Source organism: Trachemys scripta, chromosome 2 (genome assembly GCF_013100865.1).
Source record: "Trachemys scripta elegans isolate TJP31775 chromosome 2, CAS_Tse_1.0, whole genome shotgun sequence".
Classification (NCBI taxonomy): domain Eukaryota; kingdom Metazoa; phylum Chordata; order Testudines; family Emydidae; genus Trachemys; species Trachemys scripta.
In genome coordinates, this window is record NC_048299.1 from 199,214,317 (window position 1) to 199,233,312 (window position 18,996).

General features: G+C 43.2%; 1 protein-coding gene across 31 annotated transcripts in view; it reads left to right on the forward strand.

Annotated features, from left to right (window-relative positions):
* The window catches only part of EPB41L3 (erythrocyte membrane protein band 4.1 like 3), a 192,879-nt gene that overhangs the window by 110,064 nt on the left and 63,819 nt on the right, over window positions 1-18,996 (forward strand). For all 31 annotated transcript variants that reach the window (XM_034762672.1, XM_034762662.1, XM_034762663.1 and 28 more), the window contains one exon: window positions 2,753-2,950. In XM_034762672.1, coding sequence (XP_034618563.1) covers window positions 2,897-2,950 — 54 coding nt within the window. In that variant the 5' untranslated portion in view covers window positions 2,753-2,896. The remainder of the gene's footprint in view (window positions 1-2,752; window positions 2,951-18,996) is intronic.

Genomic DNA, 18,996 nt, shown 5'->3' on the forward strand with positions numbered 1-18,996 from the left:
GAACTCCTGCTGACTTCACAGCGACTGGAAAAAAGTTACTACTTCTTCACACATGTATGTTTAGGGATTTCCAAACTGTGTTCCCTTCTGAACTAATCTATTTAGTAAATCCACCAAGTTCTTGGAGGGTGAAAGACTTCATAAACAGACCCCAATTATACCGGACCAATATCCAGAGAATTTCTGGGATTTGACTGTCCTCTCTCAGCTTCTAAAGCCAACAAGCTGAAATGAAACCCATGAAAATGAAATGGGGCTATATCAAACTAAACACCACATACACGCCCACCCCTGAAAGATTCAGAAGTAAAACATTTTAGTGTAAAACTCCTTATTTATTCACTGACTCTGAATCCCCGAACTGGCAGTAAATTGCTTGAACAACGCCCAAATTATATGATCAGAAGACAGCCCTACTGCTGTTCGGCTTTTCTGTCTGTATCACTAATGCTGTAACTGCAAAAATTATGTTCCAACAACAACCCTGAAGCAACTTCCGCTCTATTAGATGTTGATGGCATGGCAAGCCGTGGCATTGAAATGCTCCAAAAATACAGCATAAATGGGCCGTGAGGAGAATGTGGCTCGGGAGAGAATGCACCTATGCATGCAAAATTCAAAATAACCTAGTGAATCCGGTTGCTTCTTAGTGGTTGCTTTTGCCCTAGATAACAGCACCAACAGAATGTCAAGTTTCTTTAAGAGGAGGAGGCTTAATTCACTTTGAAATCATTTCAATGCATGGACATGTCATCACAGTTTTGGGGCCCTCTCTAATAGTTCCTGGCATGTTTTTGTGCTCTGTACAAATTATAGAAAATCCTTTGTGATTCTAACCTTGGACAGATTTCATTTGGTTTCGTTTGGGTCTACTTGATTAGTCCAACAAAATAATACCAGTGAAACCTCTTGTATGCATATGTAGAGAAATTAACGTCTGTTGCAGGTTTCAGTGAAACAAATCAACAACCCATAAGGAGGAGGTCTGGGAGTTCTTTCTGACTGAAGATGCCTCTTACTCTTAAAACAGCAATCTCTTCTGCTTTTGTTATCGTTGGTCTTTCCTTTTGAACAACTTACCTGCCTTCTTAAGGGATGTTCATCCCCATCCTCCACCCTCCAAAGCTGTCCTTCATCTACACACCATGAGCACTATGGACATTAATTACTCTACAAGGCCCTAATCCCATGGCGCACTAAATGCTGTCATCGCCCATTAGCTTCAGGGGGAGTTGAGGTTCTTGTCCCTACGTGCCTGAAAGAGAAAGCGCTCAACTAATATGTAGCTAAGCTAAGACAGGAGATCCAGCAGAGATAGCAGGGATTGTTTTCCATTGTCATCCCCTGCCCGCCCCCAGCATGTTTTATTGCTGTTAAGAGGATGTGCTGGATTTTGAAAGAGGCTTCTCTATTCCTTTTTATATCTTCCTAGACTGACTCTCCTTCTTGCTTTCTGCTCCAAGATGAGGGCCAGACAGTGACCCTTAACTGTGCTCCCACAAAGGGAAGCAAGAGGCATAAGGCACTGCCTTACTCCCACGGGGAGACCAGTCTCTGCATATGGATGAGGTGTGAATTAGCAGACAGGGGCATGGTAACATAGTACACCAGACAGTGTATTTAAACAGGCACAGGAGGGGAAATAATGTGAGCCAGATATAGGGCTGGTCTCTTTTAGTTCCTGCCTGGAGGAAGCGGGGAACCCAGGACCAGATTGTGACTGTCCTCACAATCTGGGTCCTCGTCTGCTCCTGGGACAGCATTGCTATGCTTTGCCCCTTGCCATGGGGCTGTAGCAAAACCACAACTGAGCACTATATTTGCAGGCTTAGATCACTTGACATGTATCCGGCCCTAAGTGCCTTCTCCCCTTCAAACAGAATAAAGAAGGAAAACTAATGTTTGGGAGACCTTTTTCCAGGAGATTCCTCAGGGAAAGATCCCTGCATTTAGGTGGAATATTGTGGTGATGCAGTGTGTGCCGTACAGTCTTGTGCACTACCAGTGTGACGCAGGACTGTTTTGGTCTGAAAGCAGATTAAAGCTTTTGGACAGATTTGATCCAGTCTCATGAGGTCTTGTTGCGCTGAAGGAAAACAGACTCAGAGGATTAAATTGTGATGAATTTCAGTGCTGCTGGCTGCTGATTATATTGAATTTGTTCAGAGCCAAATCAGATGCATTTTTTTTCATGGTAGTGAGATGACTAAAAGATGAATATTTTATACTTTAGCTTAGGTATTACTATGCTTTTGTTGTCAAAATTTTGTCTGGAGGCTAGCAGGGGCACAACTGGTTATAGAGGTAACCATTACTGGAATGGAGCTTCAACTGATGTAGTGCATTTACTATTAAAGGTGGCTATATGAAGGTTAGAGTGGCTCTGACAATCTGTTCCAGGGGAAAGGACCACAATCAATATTGCATCATAAGAGCTTTATAGATGTCTCAAATGCTGACCCAGGGATAAGCCCAAAATAACACTACTGCAGTGGGTTTTCCCAGCCATATATTTATCTTTCAAAGTGGCAGTTACAGGAAGTCACACAGTTGTTTTATTGACTAAAGCAAGCTTTCCCAAACAATAAAGATGAAGTTCTTTTTTGTATGTTGCAGCTGGGTAACTGTTAGTGGTGAATAGTCTCTCCATAAGATGAAAGCCAGTTGTGCATTTTGATTCTGAATGGCTGCATTGTACAGCCACTATTTTAATCTGAAATTGAAACTTAATCTTCCCATTTGCTCTTCACAGGTCACTGACAGAGAACGGGAGTTTGCTGCTGCTGCTGCAAAACAGCTGGAATACCAGCAGTTTGAAGACGACAAGCTCTCTCAAAAATCCTCATCTAGCAAACTCTCCAGATCTCCTCTAAAGATTGTTAAAAAGCCGAAAAACATGCAGTGCAAAGTGACGCTCTTGGACGGCTCTGAATATGGATGTGAAGTGGAGGTAAATTGTTATTTCCTCTCTCTATTTTGCTGTATCTGTTGTTCCCTGTATATCCTAATTCATTCTATTGTGGAGAAAAGTTCTTCTACTAAAAAACGGAGTAGACTCAGGGGGCAAGATTTTCAAAAATGGGGGCCTAAATCTAGATCTAAATAAATGGTCTGTTTTTTCACAAGTGCCAAATGCCAAGCAGTTCTCAATGTCTTCTCTAGGAGATTGAGGACTGAACTCAGTTTTATTCCACAGAGAGGGGTATAGGAGCACTCTGGAGAAGGAGCATGGGGTTCTAGATGCATGTGACTGTATGTGACACTCAGCCTGGACCACTCACAGTGAAACTCATTAAAGAAAGGGAGCCTCTGATCTCCAAGGGCTTCCCCTTTCCCGGGTCCTCACATAGCACCTGATTGAGCTAGTGCTCTATAAACAGAGTGTAGCCACCCCAGCTCGAATGGCAGGGAGAGGCTGGCTGTCCAAGACACTACCCAGTACCTGTCCAAGACACTAGCATTACCGTCTAAACCTGTCACGTACTTAGGCTGGCTAGCCCCTCCCGCCACTCATGTTGCTACAGCTGCATTCTATTTTTAGCACACTAGCTTGATCAGAGCTAGTCCGGGTATGTCTTCTTGAGATGGAATTTACACTTGCTGCTCCATGTGTAGACTTAGGCCTAGTCTTCACTTACCGGCTGGTCCGGCGGCACGCCATCGATGTTCTGGGATCGATTTATCGCGTCTGGTTAAGACGCGATAAATCGATCCCGGATCGATCCCGGAAGTGCTCACAGTCGGCGCCGGTACTCCAGCTCGCCGAGAGGAGTACGCGGCGTCGACGGGGGGAGACTTCCGGCCGCGTCTGGACCGCGGTAAGTCCGGACTAAGGTACTTCGAATTCAGCTACGTTATTAACGTAGCTGAATTTGCGTACCTTAGTCCGAAGTCCGGACTAAGTGGGGACCAGGCCTTACCCTAAATCCCAGCAGTAGAGAGCAGCTGGGAGCTTTATAGGCAACCCAGCTTCCCTGCACACTCTCTTCACGCAGGCTGCCCTTTTATGTGCCATGTCAGTGCTCCCATTGCAACCCGTAGGCCTCCCACAGGAGCCATTTGCTCCCTCCACCCAGCATGGATCCTTTTGGTAACTGAGAAGTGTGTGGTAGGGAAGAAAAGCCACCAGGTACAGAAGAGGAAGGGGAAAATGAGACTGTAAAAGTGTGGAAGAAGGTGAAGCAGGGAGAGGCAAGAGTAGAGATAAAATAAAAATGGAAAGCAAAATCTGTGAAAATATGTAGAAAAGAAAAAGTTCTGATGGTGGAGGGAGGGGAAAGGCTGGAGAAAAACAGCACCAAAGAGAAAATGTGGGAGTGGAGAGAAGAAGGTGAGATGTGGCAACCACACCAGGGGAGGATGTGAGGGGCCCTAAACCGTGAAGCAGCCATTACTCCATCACAAATTTTGGGGCTATAATCCAAAAAGGTTGGGAGCCACTGTTCTAAAGGTAGAAGGTTGCTGCTGCATGTGGGGCCCAATTCTGAAGTTCTTACACAGTTTTCACTCAGTCTTGACTTGATTTCAACAAGAAGCGTTGTTTGAGCAAGGTCTTCAGAATTTTATTCATGACCACGCTTTAAAATTTGGAGCAAAAGTATTTTTGCAATGCCAAGAGCTTAGCTGTAAACAGCAGGTGTGATTTATTACATACATAGTAACTTGAAAAATCTGCTGTCAAGTACATTTTAGTTTCATTGGCTGAGTACTCTACAGTTTCTTTCTAGACTAGCAATAGATAGCTGGTGTGATATGCTGCTGTGACATTACCACTAATCTCAGATTGTTGCTTTACTTTTTGACCTCCAGACCTGTTTTTATATCTGACAGCAAATAGTATGGAAACCCACACATAGATACTTGCTTTAATGGGAAGAGTTGAACTTACTGAAGTCTTAATCACTTAGGTGGAAAATCAAAGTCACTGTGTGGAGTGCAATCAAGCAAATTTCACTAGATAGATGAAAATATTATGAGTAAGACAAGTTTTATGAGGACATAGGATGAAGTAGAAGGAGAAATTTATTAAGTTAGACTCTGATTTATGCAAATAAAGTAGTATGAATAATGTTTTCTTCTAGGAATTTCTTCTAGGAATTTGCACTCTTTCTCCAAATATGTACTGAATGTAAGTTGAAGTGTCAAAATGCTAGCATATAGATGTCATTGTCTTATTGCCTGTCTTCTTTCTCTCCTATAAGTCTGTATGATTACTCAATGTCTGTCCTCACAAAATGTCCAATATCCAGTATAAATTGCACTATGATTTATGAACTCTGATAATTAAAATATCCTTTATTCATAATATTCACTATCATCCAGAAATGCTTTTGTCTGTCCAAAGATTATCCAATTTAAGTGGATAGCATTTCAGCTGTTACATGTGTAAGGATATGTAACTGTATTCACCAAAGCAGATGTCAGTACAGGTACTGGAAAGGCAAAATTAAACACATTTGAGAGGACCAAAGTTCCACTGCTTTGCAGATTTGTACATGTGAATTTGTGCACATGGCAGACGACGATGTTGGCATTGCAGTCCTGTATCAGGCCTTCCTACCAATATATTAAACTATCAACATGTTTGTGTATTAAACTTGTGCTTTTTCAAGCCAACTGTAGGCTTCTGTGCAGCGCTCAAGAATGCATGGTAGATCCCAGGAGAGTCTAATTTCTCTGTGCAAAAGGTTCCGCTGCTGGCACAACTGATCTGGCAAGGGAAGGATATGACATCATGCCAAGAGGAATAATGCCTTTTAACTCTATACCCTGACCTCCCGAGAAGGGTTAGTTGGCCAGGGAGACTGAGGAAAGAAAATGAAGAGATCTCAGGAGAACTCCATGCCTCAAATAGAAGTGGAGGGAAAAGTTCCTGTGCAGTCGCTCTGGCTAGCAGTAGAGTTATATGGCTGATCCAAAGAGACTATAGCATAATGATAAGGGATAACCTCACCTGTCACATCTCCAAAAAACCCTATCAACATTTTAAGGACAGCCCCAAAAGACAGAACTACTTATGTTGCTGGGCGCAGTTATGCTAGTTCCATCTTGGTAAGCTGAACATTAGGAGATCAAGGGGAAAGGCCTAAAAAGTCATGCATGGATGTGATGTGATCGCCATAAAAACCAGATGCTCTTTTAGAAAAATATACTCAAAGATTAAATGCTGAAGTTCCTTGTGCTTCTGTCCACTTAATTCCCTCTTACAAGATGTGTAGCGTTCATTTTTAATTTTTAAGGCAGTGAGCCAAAGTGAAATGTGGCAAACCACCAGCTGTTGACATAAGCATCACCACGTAGTAATAACCCGATCAATGCTATCGTGTTGAATGCATCATATCCCATCCCAAAAGGGGCCAAGAGGAAGCAAAATCTCAGAAAGTTAGAATCCAGTCCTGAGTTACAATCATAGCTTTGCCAGTCACTCCTTGTGTGGCCTTGTGCAAGTCACTTACCCTTTAGAACTGCATTCCCCAGACTGTGAAATAAGGATATTATTTCGCTACTTGACTCTCTGAGGACTGTGAGGATCAATTAGTTGGTTGTAGAGTGCTTTACAGATGACAAGCACCTTATGAATGCTAAATATTAATATTATTTAAAGCAGTATATTGCTCTCAGGTAGAACACATCCTACAGCATATCAATTATATGCTCATCAGGGTAATAAGCTGACAGTTAAAATTGCACACACTCATGGAGTCAGACACATCAGAAACAGGTTTTACTAATCCATTATCTCCTTGCCATTCTCTGTATCATCAGTCACACCCTCTTCTTCCATTATTACCGTGTAGGAGTCTTCACCTCCTACTAACTTACCTTTCTGTCTCTCTCAGGCTTCCATTATTTTGTATTACACCAGGATGCTCCCTTTTGATAGTGCTCCAATGCATATTTGCAAAGAACTTAACTTGAGAGTAACAGTGGGCAGACCCAAAGCTCTGTAATGTGGCTTGTATTCACAGAGAAAAAATTCTAAGACTCAGCTGAAAACTTCCTCTTTTGGTCCTCCAGCATCCCTGGCTGTGGTGGGTTTTTTTTCCTGGCCCAGGAATATGTTTCATGGCATGAAGGCATTCCAAACCAGAAACAGACAAAAATAGGTCACACAACCTCCTTTTTGTTCTGCGAAAAATATAAAACAGTAGGTTCAATGCCACAAACTCCACTGCATTTTTACATTATGAATCTACTGAGGGCAGCAGTTGGCTTATGTCTATGGATGTCTTTCTTTTGAGGTCACAGAGACTGTGTGTAACTGTAGATGGGGAAGGGCACGTATTTTGAACCCAAACCCGCCACCCCCAAAAGAACCAAATATAAACCTGGCAGAAAACTGGGTGGGCACGTGACCCAACGGCCTCCCTCCCCTCGCGTCACCTCTGGAACAACTACTACTAGAAGAGCAGAAGCCTTTATTCATACATTGTTCCTATATATACAATACAGTTGTCATTGAAAACACAAAATGATAAAAATAAAAAATTAGGAGCTACTGTATGTTTCCTGTAAAGGAGTTCCATGCCAAAAAAAAAAGTCTTGGAATTTCAATCTTTCTAGAGTCACTGGCTCACCGATCAACAGACTTTCTCTCAGATCATCTGAAGTGTCTACTCATGGTGAGAGTTCTATCTTATGTTTTGGTGCAGCTATTGTCAATAAGGTTAAAATCCTACCCTAATAGTTCAGAAAATACAACTCCTGCCGACAAAATAAACTGTGCAATAAAGAATTATTGGTCTATGAAAGACTTGAAAGAGTGGTGGAAAGGACAAAAAAAGGATAATGTGAGGACATAAATCCCTTCCCAAAACAAAACAGCCACTGACTTGGAATACACTACAAGTGCAGCAGAAGTCACAGAAAGCATGCAATCTGATACAACAGTGAACACGAGCAGCTGTATGTAAAGTATGTGGTATGTAGCACATCTAGCAGCACTACGGAGGTGGAATACCAGGCCCAAACATGGTGAAAAAGTGATAATAAACTCTTGGGAGAAGGAATAATCTCACAAATGCCTGAAGAAGGAAATGAAGAAGATTGACACCTAGAATGGGCTGAAGATAGCTCATGAATTGCTGTGCTTTCTAGGGAGATTACAGACAGATGAGTGAAATGAAGCAGAAAAGGAACAGGTCCATGGTTCAAATTGTGAAGGATTAAAGTACTTGCCAGTTATGAAAATCATGAACTTGCCATATTTAGAGATTGAGTTGAAAGGATAAGAAAGAAAAGACTCTCATTCAGTATTGTTAGATACACAACTCAAGGACTTGCTCTGTGGAAAAGAGAAACCTGAGCTAATCCAGTTGAATGAGAGACAGAGACAAATTTTAACCTCTAATGGGGAGATTATAGATGAAGAAAATTGTAATTATTTTTGTTTGTCAGACTATCTTTCTTAGAAAGATTACTGCATCAGCTGTATAGCCTGCTATACTAAGCATCCTAAAGAGAGAGAATCTGTTTTTCAGCATCTCTAATATAAAATTACAGCCCAAGAGGAAAGGAATCCATCCAGTGCTGTACAGTTTAAGAGCTTGATTTATGAATAAGCAGTACTCAAAGTACAATTGTCTTAGACTTTATATTCGCCAGGTTTTGAATGTGAAAGATTTGCTTTGATAAAATGATGTTTCATGTATTATTATGGAAATTATCTCAATAAATTAGCTCAATTTAGAAAGTATTTCTGCATTTCTGAGTGCAAAACTGATACCTAGATATATATTTTTGTGCATGCAGCTGCAGTGTTCTCAGACAAATTTGAATGTTCATGTGCACAAGCTTACAGTAGGTGAAAAATGTTTTTTTGCTTACAAAATTTGGGACCCAAGTTTTATGCCTTTTTGAGAACTTGGTCATTTGTGTTTAGATTGTGCTGAACAAAGTTTTTGCTTAAGTGCTTTTAATATCTATATATACAGTTAGACGACTCAATCATGTTGGAATGAATTGCTTCATAATATGTAAAATGATCAATGACAGTATTAGATATTACAAGATTTATGAATACAAAACTAATCCTCTAAGGCAAGGGTAGTGAATAGGTGGACCACGAGTCAAATCCGGACAACCAGATGCTTTTGAATGGACCCCAAGATCTTTTTATTTATTTCTTATCTTTATTTTTTTATAATTATTACTTTCTCTGGAGTCTGGACCTTGACTATACCTTGACCAAGAAATTTGGACCTTGACAAAAAATAATTGACTATGCCTGCTCTAAGACCTGGTCCTGAACCAGTGTAATCAATGGAATTGTTGTCAGTGACTTCAATCAGTTTAGGATTTGGCCCTAATTCCAAAGGGCATTCTATGGGAGAAGAGTTTTTCTCTCAAATATACATATGACATCATCCGTGAAATGTGGGCAGGCATCAGTGTCAGATGTCTGAGTATCAAGTGAGCTGTCTGACACTTGGCAGGGCGGCTTATCTGGCTCCACCGAGCAATGCAGCATAGTAGTCCTGCAGTGTGTACTACCAGCCTGCCAGTGATACTGCTTCTTGCCCTTTGATGTAATCCCATGGTAAAGATCAGGATTGATCATAGAAATTAAATTAAATGCATCATACCTCAACGATCTGGTCAGGTCAAAAAAGGCGCTGAGTACTATTTCCACCAATCTTTTCTCACCTTGGAAGAAAGCCCAGTGGGAGATGTTCCCCATTCTTTCTCAGATTACTCTTGACAAGAATCAGAAACCTGATCTGATGAATACATCCAGGACAGGGGTTTGAGTCCAAACTAATCCTGCTGAGGAGAAGAATCCTAGAGCTATGTAATCCTCTAGCCAAGCAGTGCAGAAATCAGTTAAGTAAACTTCTTGGTCTCAGGCCTGACCTGTACTTTAAAGAGCCCAATATCAAAAGAGATCCAGAACTGCACTTTGACAATATATCCCTAGATTTCAGATCCTCTGAAACATTGAAAGTGAATTCTCTGATTCAGGGTTTCCTAAAATGAGGAAAAATGAATATTGTTTTTCCTTCTGAGCTCCTCCAGCTTCAAGCAGAGCATTTCCAAGTGAATTCGTATAAGAATTCTATTTCCCTTTCCCCTCCCCCTGTTTTGGCTTTCTATTCGACAGGTTGGTGCAACTTAGCTGGATGCCCTGGAATCTTTTAATTATCGACCATTCCGTACAGATGGTCTAATATGGAATGACTTCCTAAAACAGACTGTAGTCTGTCTTCATGGCTTTTGCTCTAAACCTATAAATGTGAGTATTTACAGACAGGGGATAACCAATTTCTTGAATGAGCAGAAAGATACAATCTACTAGGTCAAAATAAATGGCAGAATATTTGTTTTATTTTCAAAAGGCTCAGCAGTTAGAGCCCCCTGAGAATTTATTCTTCATCTTCAGTTCTGTGTCTTTGAGTTTTACCAGACAGGTAGAGCCCTTCGCAGATACGCAATCCGCAAAAATTATCTGCGGATTTGCAGGGCTCTACACTGGGGGCCAGGCTGAGGCTCTGAGGCATCCCTCCCCTCTCCCGCTGGAGCCCAGTCGGAGAGAGCTGCGTGGGCAGCTGTGGGGAGCCCGTGCAGATTCGCGGACCCTCCACCTGCTCTTGGCCAGGCAGGGAACCCGGGGGGAGCGAAGACACGGCTGGGGGCTGCTCACACTGCAGGCAGGTAGAGGGTCTGCTGCAGCTCCCCACGGCTCCCCGGCTGAGCTCCATGCTGGCCTGGGAGGGGGAGACCTGTGGAGCTGCCCAGGGGCTGTTCAGGCCTTCCCGCCCAGGGCAGGTGGAGGGTCCGCACTGGCTCCCCACAGCTGCCCACACGACTCTCTCCGACCAGGCTCCAGGTGGATGGGGATGCCTCAGCCTGGCCCACAGTGTAGAGCCCTGCAAATCAGCTGATAATTTTTGCAGGTCGCTGTGGGGAGCTGCAGCGGACCCTTCACCTGCCCTGGGCCAGGGGACCAAGCAGCTCCCGCCCAGTGTCCTGGGACCCAGGCTCCCCACAGCTGCCTGCACGGCTCTCCCCGACCCAGCTCTGGTCAGGGGGGCAGCTTGGAGCCACAGCCCAGCCATGATAAGAGGCAGGCGGCTGTGCGGAGACTCCGTGGACCCTCCACCTGCCTTAGGCGGGGGGGCCCAAGCAGACCCCAGCCTCTCTGCCTAGGACAGGTGGAGGGACCCAGGCTCCCTATAGCTGCCAGTGCAGCTCTCCCCAATCCAGCTCTTACTGGGGCAGGAGCGGCTCGGAGCCGCAACCCAGCCACGATAAGAGCCGGGCGGGCAGCTGTGTGGAGACTCAGTGGACTCTCCACCTGCCCTGGGCATGGGGACCAAGCAGCTCCCCGCCCAGGGCAGGTGGAGGATCCACGCTGTGGTTCCTCACAGCTGCCCGCCCGGCTCTTGCCATCAGAGCCCTGTGCAGATACAAAATTTGTAACCACATCCGCGCTGCTATCTGCAAAAATGGTCCACAGATATTAAGCAGATACCCGTGGATTTTCAGGGCTCTACAGACAGGGTTTCAGGAAAGGAAAACAAAAGTTTCCATGGTAACTATTTCTGTGGTCTCTACAGCATTAAATAAAGCAAGTTGGGTTATTGCCATATTATTTTGATATTCCATAGATAAGTTAGATTACTGATATGTCAAAGAGCACTGTTAGTTTTGTCCCTCACTTTCCCCCAGAACTGAATCTTTCTTTCATCCAGTTCTTTCAGTCAACTTGATGTTCCTGGGTAGTAATTGGAAGAACATGTCGACTCCATGTATTTATTAAAAATGTTCTATGAGAAAATAATGAAAACCCCACATCTTAACACCAGAGGTTTTCCCCAGTTCCCCAGGCAGTATAGGGAATAGCTCAGTGGTTTGAGCATTGGCCTGCTAAACCCAGGGTTGTGAGTTGAGGGGGCCACTTAGGAATCTGGGGCAAAAATCAGAACTTGGTCCTGCTAGTGAAGGCAGGGGGCTGGACACGATGACCTTTCGGGGTCCCTTCCAGCTCTATGATATAGGTATATCTCCATATACTATATTATATTACAAATGTTCATGCTTAATTTGAAATGAAATGAGAGGTTTTATATTCAAACATTTGTCTGGCCAGTTACATGATTTATTAGATATCTGGCATTTCTCAAAATAGTATCCTAAATTGAAAGGGGAATACTGGAATAAACAGATTTGTTCCACCAGTGCATGGTGGAATTCCTATTTGGGAGACATACTTAAGGTAGATAAATAGTGCTTCGCATATCACAGAGGCATATTATATCTCCTTCCCCTTGGAGAGAAAGTTCTTTAAGTGGGAGTATGTAGATCCTTTCCAGAAAGAACTAGACAAGGTCAAAATGGCATCTAGTTCTAAAGGACTATCACAGGGTAGATTTCAAATGTATACAATATGCAGTCTCACTTTTTCCTTTACCACCATTGCAAGTAATTAAGAGGCATGGAAAAGAAAACTTGGTAACTTACTTTAGTGGCACCTGTCTTGGTTTTTCTGCACTTTCCACACCCAGCTCGTAATACTGCTTTTGGATAGAAGATCCCATGGAGATTATTTTCTTTACTTGACAAATGGGTGTAGTACTTCCCTTACCTCCCAAGGAGTTCATGAGGCTACAGATCCATTAGTGATTGTGAGATGCTCACATACTATAGTGATGAGAGCCATACAAGTAGACAGATACATTGGCCCTCTTGAGGGAAGGAGAATATGGTGCCGGTATACAGGAGCTCAGGAGACACTGTCTCGCTGAGGGAGAATGGCTCTGTATTGCCTCCAACGCAGGTTGTGCCTAAGTGGCATGATCTATTCTTTTGCTATAGTTTTGGCTTTTAGACTTGTTTAATAATGTTGAACTTCCTACATGTGCTGAGGGAGCATACTAAAAGGGAAATTCCAAACATGGTCTCTTACACACAGCATATACACTAAACTTATCGCTGGATACAAGAGGAAGTTTTTACTCATGCTGCTTCTTTTGACTGAGTCATCACTTACAATTAAAGCAGCTTAACAAAATTAGTTTTGGTTTTGGGAGGTTTTACTGACACATCCTTGGTAAGGAGTGAAAATGTAACTGGATTGAAAAGCATCATCATACAGAATGTTTTCTTTCCCCACGCTCCCTAATTAGGGCAGACTCTGATTATCCAAGGAATTCAGCTAAGGCTATGTTATCTGACACATGTCGGTAGGAGGCTTCCAAGCTTCAGTGTGCTCTTAATAAATATAGTTATACATACAACTTTGCTGGCTTTCTATCTAAAGTTACTGTTTCTGAATATAAATACTTAATTTCAAAAGCAGAGTGTTCTAGAAATCAATAGCTGGTCTGTGGTATTTTCCAGCTTTTTCCTGTTTCCTTCCACTCAACAAACAAGTTGAAAATGAGCTGATGGAGGGAGCCTTGCTACCCTCTGAATAATGTTTTGGTTTGTGGCTCAGCGTGGAAATCCAGATAATCCATAATCCCTTATGGTATAGCTTGTAGATAGCCCCAAGTAAGATTTGGAGAGGATAGACTGCTCCACCATCACTTTGCATCTCCGGTGCAAGGGCAGCCACAGATGCAGTCTTGCTTTGTCCTCTGCATGAGAACTGCTGCTTGCTAGCAAGGAAAACTAAGCTCCTGGAGAGCTAAGGGAGTTAGGGGTAAGGCAGGGTGATGCCTTCCTTCCCATTCACTCTGCACAAGCCAGCAGAACTTGCTTGATGTACAAGGGAGTATGTGCTGCACCTTGACAGAATGTTGCCGCAAGGGCATCCCCTCTGCATTAAGGAGCACCACAGGAGGCAATGTGACTTCTGAAGCCCAAATGCCTCTGTTACTTCTCCTGATTGTGGCTAAAAGCCACAGCAGTGCTTTACACGTCCCTAAAATTGTTCCTTAAAAATAAATTATCCATGGGTCTTTGCCCAGGTTAACCCTTAGCTGTACAGTTGTCATTTGTGATTGCACTGTAGACTAATACTGTATGTTTCTCCATAAACTTTGCTCCAGACCACCCCTTTCAGCTACTTAACATGGAAAGCAGTGTGGTCTAGTGAATAGGGCACCTGAGTGAGGGTTTGAAGACTGGGGTTCCTGCCTCAGTTGCTCACTGCCTATTTGACCTTAGACAAGTCACTTCTCTCTGTGCCTGATTCTTTTCCCACTCCAAATTTGTCTTGTCTATAGAGATTATAAATTCTTTGGGGCAGGGACTGTCTGTCTCTTACTACATGTTAGTACAGAACCTAACACAATGGGGACCCAATCTTGGTTGAGAACTGTAAGCACTACTGTAATATAAATAATCAAACCTATCCCCAGCATCTGAAGTGTCCTGTTTAACCTTTCCTCTCCCCCACCAAGTAACCTAACTTGTAACTAAATCCCAGAAGCTAAAGCCTCCTGCTACTTTTGAACCATCTACTCATTTCCATACTGATTCCAGTTCTAGCTACTCCACCCCAGACCTTTGATAAGAGTCATTATCCAACCCTCCCAGATGTCTGATTTTCCTGCCACCTGCCCAAATCACCGTGCCGCTGAGCCTCCCTGATGTTTCCTGGCACATGTCCTACCCCTCTTCTCAGTTGCTGAATTGCCCTTCTATCCATTCCCCTTCACCTCTGAACAACCCACATTAACCTCCATCTCAGAAGTCAGTTGCTCCCATTTTCATCTATATGGAAATTACTGTTCCATGTGATAACAGGCCATAACAAAAAATAAAAACCCCACACCCATTTGTATCAGCTTCTAAAAACATTAGCTGCCATATGTATATAAAGTCCTAATGTGTCAGCTGGGTAACTCTCCACTCAAACCCAGTGCAACGTTCTCTGGGTTTTCAAACAAAGGCTGTATCTACGAGCTTAGGGTGTGATTACCAGCTCACATACACATACCAGCACTAACTTGATGAGTGCTAAGGTGAATATAAATGGGAGTGGAGTCGCTTTTAACATGGGCAGCGGTGGCTCAGCTTAGCCTGCCAAGCACAAACCCATCCTTCTCATTTATGCACTCCCTATCCGTGGCCCCACAAAGTCCCGGGACCTCCTGGTCAACTTCCTCTTGTCCCTGGCTAAACAGGCCATCTATAAAACCAGGGAGAGGAGGTTGGCTGATGGAGGTTCCTGTGACTGTGGGGCCTGTTTCCGATCCTCTGTCCGTTCACGTATCCGGGCAGAGTTCCTCTGGGCGGCGTCCACTGGCTCCCTTGACGCCTTTGAGGAGCAGTGGGTGCTGTCTGGGGTTCTCTGCTCGGTGTCCCCGTCAGGTTCCCTTCTTTTGACCCTTTGACCGCACTCCTGTCCCTGTTTTTACATTAGTTGTCCCCCATAATTATTTGAGTTCCAGGCCCTGTGGATCCTCCCCTTAGGCTTACGCCTGCCCACTTCCCAGAACCCAATATAAAAAAAAAAAAAAAAGAAAACCACAAACCCATCGGAACCCCATGGGTACGTACTCAGCACTGGTAAGCCATGCCACCACTGTCTGTGCTGCTGCTGCTGCTATTTATATTCACACTAATGCTCATCAAGCTAGAGTGACTATGTATAAGCAAGCTGGGAATCGCACCCCATGCTTATAGTATAGACATAGCTTGAACTATGTATTTTTTTAATATTCGCTGTTGTTTTTTGGTTATTTTTCTTGACAGCTACAGGCAGTGAATGGTGTGATTATTTATAGAGGAATCTCAAATCTAAGAACCTGAATGCCACCAATGCCTGTTCCATTGCAGAAAGTGTCTGTCTGTGTTTAGTTGTGTTATGATTTTTCTTTTTCCCCTCTGAGTGACAATGTAGGTCAGGGATAGCTCCGTGGCTATGAAATTCTAATGGCAAGATTGGACATTAAATCATTTTGTATTGACTGGAGATTTCTTCCTATTGAAAATAAACAAAAATGTTAACATTAATACAACAGACAGATGTTATAAACTAGCCTTGTATGTAGTGCTTGATTACTCTTCTAATGCAGGAAACAATCAACTGTCTTTATGGCAAGTTTACATCAGTGAATCCTCTGCATCATCTTGCAACAGATCGACATCACAAATGAAAGGTGGCATCCAGCACAGGAAAGAGGAAAGTTTGCTGATGCCATCTAAGAACATGTGGAATGAGGAAAATGTCTACATTTATTATGCCAGTTGGAAGGCTTCAAATGCAGCATTTGAACCCAATAGATCCACCTAATTACTGCAGAATTTTTATGGAAGTATCTAGAGTTTTTTTTTAAAAAACAATCACACAATTTCAGAAAAATACCTTGTACCCCAAGACCATTGTACATAGCTAGTTTTATCTCTATCAAGAAGCTTCCAGATGTATTATATACAGGAGTGTAACAAACATACTGGATATTTAATTCATGCTTCAGAAATATTCTCCTGATACATTTGCTATTTGGAATGCCCAAGTACTTGATAATTATCACATTGGACAGTAGAAATGATGAGCTACTATACATTTAAGCAGCTGGCATGCATGTGTCTCTATGGCTTGTTTCTGCTCCCATGTGCAGAGTCACATAGTCTTCAAATATTTATTATTTACATATTTCCTTTTTGATGCTTTGGATTCCAGTACACAAGTTATTCTGAGATGTGCATTTTATACAAAAACATGCAAATTCTGTGACCCAAACCAATGTAGTCAGAGCTCATATAATGCTAGGTCTACTGTGATCTCTGCTGCTGATGTAGCAGTCAGAGATCCTAATTTGGTCCAATTCCAGAATCGGGACTAGGTCACCAATCTTCTTAGCAGGATTTAGCAATCCTTTTTTTTTTTTTTTTTTGATTAGTGCTGGCTTTTTAGAATTGTGAGCTCAAACAGTATTAAAGAAGGTTGTCCCCAATAGAAACTATGTCGCGTTATACAATGTCACTGACATTTGGCCTATACATGTTACTATAGCATAGTACATACATACTTGAATTAAGCACTTCAGAATCTAGGTCAGATATTTTCAGGAATGGAAAGGTGGTTGAAGGTGCTAGATATAATGAATGTGAAGGACCTTGTATATTATAGTAGCATAATACACAGAATAATTAAATGAAAGCAAATGAACACCCTTTATTGTACATCAAGATGGTACTTTCCAATCTGTAATAAGAGGTTTATTTTTTATGAGGCATTAATTTAAGTTTGACCCTATGTGTAGCACTGAAGTAATTGGAGATAGAGTGGAGTTTTTAGTGTAGCAAATACATTTCTTTAACAAATAATTTCTGTAATGCAATTCTTTAGTGTTCAAGATATGTATCTTTTAGTCAGTAAGACATATATAAATAAAATATGCACTAATCCAATTAAAGAGTGAATAAACAAATGGAAGTACTGCTTGCAGTGTCTGTGTGCAAAAATAATACATATATATTTCTCCTAAAAACCTGATTTTTTTTTTAAACCCACAATTTTTATTAAACTAAATATTTTTGAATTGACCAGTCCTCAGTGATTTCTCATACCCAGTTAAATACTGTCCAGTGAATAGATTTTATTCTGAGGTACACTTTTCAACATCTACCAGTGGATTTACCATCAAAATTCTTGAGTGCGCAATCAGTGATAACTATAGTTAATATATTTACTTGAAAAATTAATGTTCATTTTTAACTACCATAAAACTGATTGTTTATTCTCTCTCTCTCTCTCTCTCTCTCTCATTTTATGATGAATCTTTTCAGATTAGGAGCCTGAAAGATTGGCAGAAAGTTCTTTATACATGCTGTGTAACTAGTTGTAAACTGAGCTTAGAATTTTATGCTGGTCCAAGAGAAGCACATGTCTGCATATCTGTTTGATTATGAAACTGAAAGGACAACAGTTGCAGTAGAAAGAGACAAGTGGCTCAGTGCTTATATACAGTAATTCCTCACTTAATGTTGTAGTTATGTTCCTGAAAAATGTGACTTTAAGTGAAATGATGTTAAGCAAATCCAATTTCCCCATAAGAATTAATGTAAATAAGTGGGGTTAGGTTCCAGGGAAGCTTCACTTACTCTGCAAGCACCAGAGGTGGGGGGTTCAACCTTCAGCCCGCCCACTCCACTCCTTCCCCCAAGCCCGTACCCTTGACCCGCCTCTTCTCCCCCCACCACCTCCTCCCCCTTTACTTTGCTCACTGCGTCCTGGCTCCTCCCCCTCCCTCCCCTCCCTTCTAAACACCGCAAGCCAGCTGATTGCTGAGTAGGGAAGGGAGGGGGGAGGTGCGCCGAGTCCTCGCTCCTCCCTTCTACCTGGGGCAATCAGCTGGCTTGCCACGTTCAGGAGGGAGGGGGAGCCAGCGCGCCAAGTCCTCACTCCTCCCCCCTCCCTCCTGCCTCCAAAACATCGCAAGCCAGCAATTGCCGCTGGTAGGAGGCAGGGGAGGGAGTGGAGGTGCGCCGAGTCCTCGCTCCTCCTGCCCAGGGCAATCAGCTGGCTTGTGGTGTTTTGGAAGCAGGAGGGAGGGGGGAGGAGCAAGGACTCGGCGCACAGGCTCCCCTTCCCTTCCCTGCCTCCCGAACGCGGCAAGCCAGCTGATTGCCCCAGCTGATTGCCTCGGGCAGGAGGGAGGCGGGAGGAGCGAGGACTTGGTAGGGGAGGGAATGCTCGCTACACCAAATACAGAATATTTCTGACAACCAGCTAAGGATTTATGCATGTTTCTGCTACTGGGTTAATTGTGGAAGGTGGAACAAGGGGGAGATCAGGGCCGGCTCCAGCTTTTTTGCTGCCCCAATCGGCGAAGGAAAAACAAAAAAGATAAACCCGTGATTGGCGGCACTTTGGCAGCAGCTCTACCACACCGCTTCATTCTTCGGCGGCTGGTCCTTCCCTCCGAGAGGGACTGAGGGACCCCCTGCCAAAGACCCGGACGTGCCACCCCTTTCCATTGCCCACCCCAAACACCTGCTTCCTGCGCCGGTGCCTGGAGCCGGCCCTGGGGCAGATGGTGGGTGTGGGTGTGTACACATTAGAGAGAGAAGGTGGGTCAGGTAATATCTTTTATTGGACCA